We start from the raw sequence: 2,500 nt of genomic DNA on the forward strand, positions 1-2,500 counted from the left end.
CCGCCCCCTCCATGTTAGGAGGGGGCGGGACTTATGACCTGTGACATGAACCGAACTAAAATATCAAAGTTCAAATACGTTTGTCCCAAAGATAGTTTCTTTTATTTTAGGTCATTAGTTGATGTTTGTTCAGATGCTCGTTTTTCTGATCAGTTTGATTTTAATTAGTTATTTGATGATATGTGAAGGGGGTGTGGCGTCATGATTGACAGCTGCTCTCAAACCTCCGTCAGACGAGCCGAGTGACCGCAGCAGTTTCTGATAGAAGACGCTGATGAAGGTTTTCATGTGTGATTCACTCCCAGCTGTAGCTGCTGGTTACCAGCTGGTTTTGGCTGGTTCCTCGGTTCACTCGGCTCTCGGCGGCGGGACGGCTGTCAGTCAAGTTGAGGGGGCGTGTCCTTCGGGCCGTCAGAGGGCCTGTGAACAGATGTGTGAACACATGTTGGGTTCTGTTGGTTGCAGTTCTTTGAGAAAGCGGCGGAGAACGTGAAGGAGAACGTTGGAGAGGACGTTCAGACGGATCAGCTGATCAAAGAGGCCTGCAGGAACGTTCTGGAACATGTAAGACACCTTCCTGTTGTCTGACCTCTGACCCCTGCTGTTACTGTGACATCACACCAGGTGTTTTCTGAGCTGCTGCTGGTTCCAAAGGTTCTGTTTGTTTTTCTCGGTTTGGTTACCGTGGTTTCCTCTGATGTCATCACAGGCCAAACAACTGTTTCCAGAGGGGGAGGTGAAGAGGCCGGGGTCAGAGGTCGCCATCAAGGTAGGAACATGTAGAACCAGCCATGAAGTAGAACACATGATCTAGAACCAACCAGAACAGTTAGAACATCAGATCCAGAACCAAAGAGAACAGCTGCTGTGGTTCTAAACTTGTGTTTGGTTCTGTGTGTTCTGTCAGAGATCCAGAGCAGCTGACGAAGACTGCAGTCAGAGAGGAAGCCCCGTTCTCAAGAAGGTACCGTGACCTTTGACCTCTCGGGTCTGACGATGACTGTCAGGTGACGTCATCATGATGCGGACTCATGAACACGGGTCTGAATGTTGAAGGTTCTGTTGTGTCTGAATATGGAGAACCTTTACCAGCGCTTGTTGTGTCTCCTCAGAGGAAGAACCGTGTGAGTGCTGCGGTCGTTTCTGATCGACCTTTGACCTTCTCCAGTCAGTGAGTATCAGAACCTCCGCAGTGAGGTTCCACCGTTACTGATTCACACCAGCTCATCAAATATGATTCAACATTAAAATATACAATAATAATAAATATTATAAATATATAATGATATTTTATACAAAGTCATTTAAATTCAGTTCACAGTTATAATAAACATCATTTATATGTTTAATATTCACACCTGTTTTATGCTCAATAAACCTTTAAACGACGTTCTTCACTTCCTGGTTCTTAGAACTGAAGTCTGATAATTAAACTAATGAGAGTTTCTCCTCAGAGTGAAGCTGAAGTCTGATCCCATCAAGAGAGAAGGACCCAAGGTCAGTACGCAGTCCCACTGTGACATCACGGCGCGTCTGTGACATCACGGCGCGTCGTCAGTGTTCCCGCTGCTGTTGAATCTCAGTTTCGTCGGGATGTTTGATTCCCGTCGGCCGTGCGGCTGATTGGTTTCTTCTCACGTTATTGATTATTGTGCTTCTGCAGCGTTTCAGTTTATTAACGACGTCAGATCGTCTTTGAGCCTCAGAGATCAGAAACGTTCTGCAGACAAACATGTTGGAGCTTCGTGTTCTAACAGATTCACTCTCAGAGTTACAGAAACGTTCCTCATGTTCTCCTCATGTTCTCCTCATGTTCTCCTCATGTTCCCTGGATGTTCTCCTCATGTTCTCCTCATGTTCTCCTCATGTTCCCTGGATGTTCTCCTCATGTTCTCCTCATGTTCTCCTCATGTTCCCTGGATGTTCTCCTCATGTTCTCCTCATGTTTCCTGGATGTTCTCCTCATGTTCTCCTCATGTTCTCCTCATGTTCCCTGGATGTTCTCCTCATGTTCTCCTCATGTTCTCCTCATGTTTCCTGGATGTTCTCCTCATGTTCTCCTCATGTTCTCCTCATGTTCCCTGGATGTTCTCCTCATGTTCTCCTCATGTTCTCCTCATGTTCCCTGGATGTTCTCCTCATGTTCTCCTCATGTTCTCCTCATGTTCCCTGGATGTTCTCCTCATGTTCTCCTCATGTTCTCCTCATGTTCCCTGGATGTTCTCCTCATGTTCTCCTCATGTTCTCCTCATGTTCTCCTCATGTTCTCCTCATGTTCCCTTGAGAACTCCTGACATGTGTGTGTGTGTTTCAGTGGGATCCGTCCAGACTGAACGACAGCAGCACGTTTGTTCTCGGCTCCAGAGCCAACAAGTGAGTCAACAACATGTAAACAACATGTAAACAAGTAAATAACATGTTAACAACATGTCAACATGTTAAAATGTAACAGCATCTAAACAAACAAACATGAAAATGTAAACATGTAAACAACATAAAG

The 2,500-nt window shown here is 45.7% G+C and overlaps 1 protein-coding gene across 2 annotated transcripts in view; it reads left to right on the forward strand.

The window, feature by feature from the left end:
• LOC121889285 (deoxynucleotidyltransferase terminal-interacting protein 1) overlaps window positions 1-2,500 on the forward strand; it is a 12,386-nt gene that overhangs the window by 3,971 nt on the left and 5,915 nt on the right. For both annotated transcript variants that reach the window (XM_042401143.1, XM_042401137.1), the window contains exons 4-9: window positions 466-564; window positions 710-769; window positions 908-964; window positions 1,113-1,171; window positions 1,455-1,497; window positions 2,315-2,373. In XM_042401143.1, coding sequence (XP_042257077.1) covers window positions 466-564; window positions 710-769; window positions 908-964; window positions 1,113-1,171; window positions 1,455-1,497; window positions 2,315-2,373 — 377 coding nt within the window. The remainder of the gene's footprint in view (window positions 1-465; window positions 565-709; window positions 770-907; window positions 965-1,112; window positions 1,172-1,454; window positions 1,498-2,314; window positions 2,374-2,500) is intronic.

The sequence above is a fragment of the Thunnus maccoyii genome, chromosome 3 (assembly GCF_910596095.1).
Source record: "Thunnus maccoyii chromosome 3, fThuMac1.1, whole genome shotgun sequence".
Classification (NCBI taxonomy): Eukaryota; Metazoa; Chordata; class Actinopteri; order Scombriformes; family Scombridae; genus Thunnus; species Thunnus maccoyii.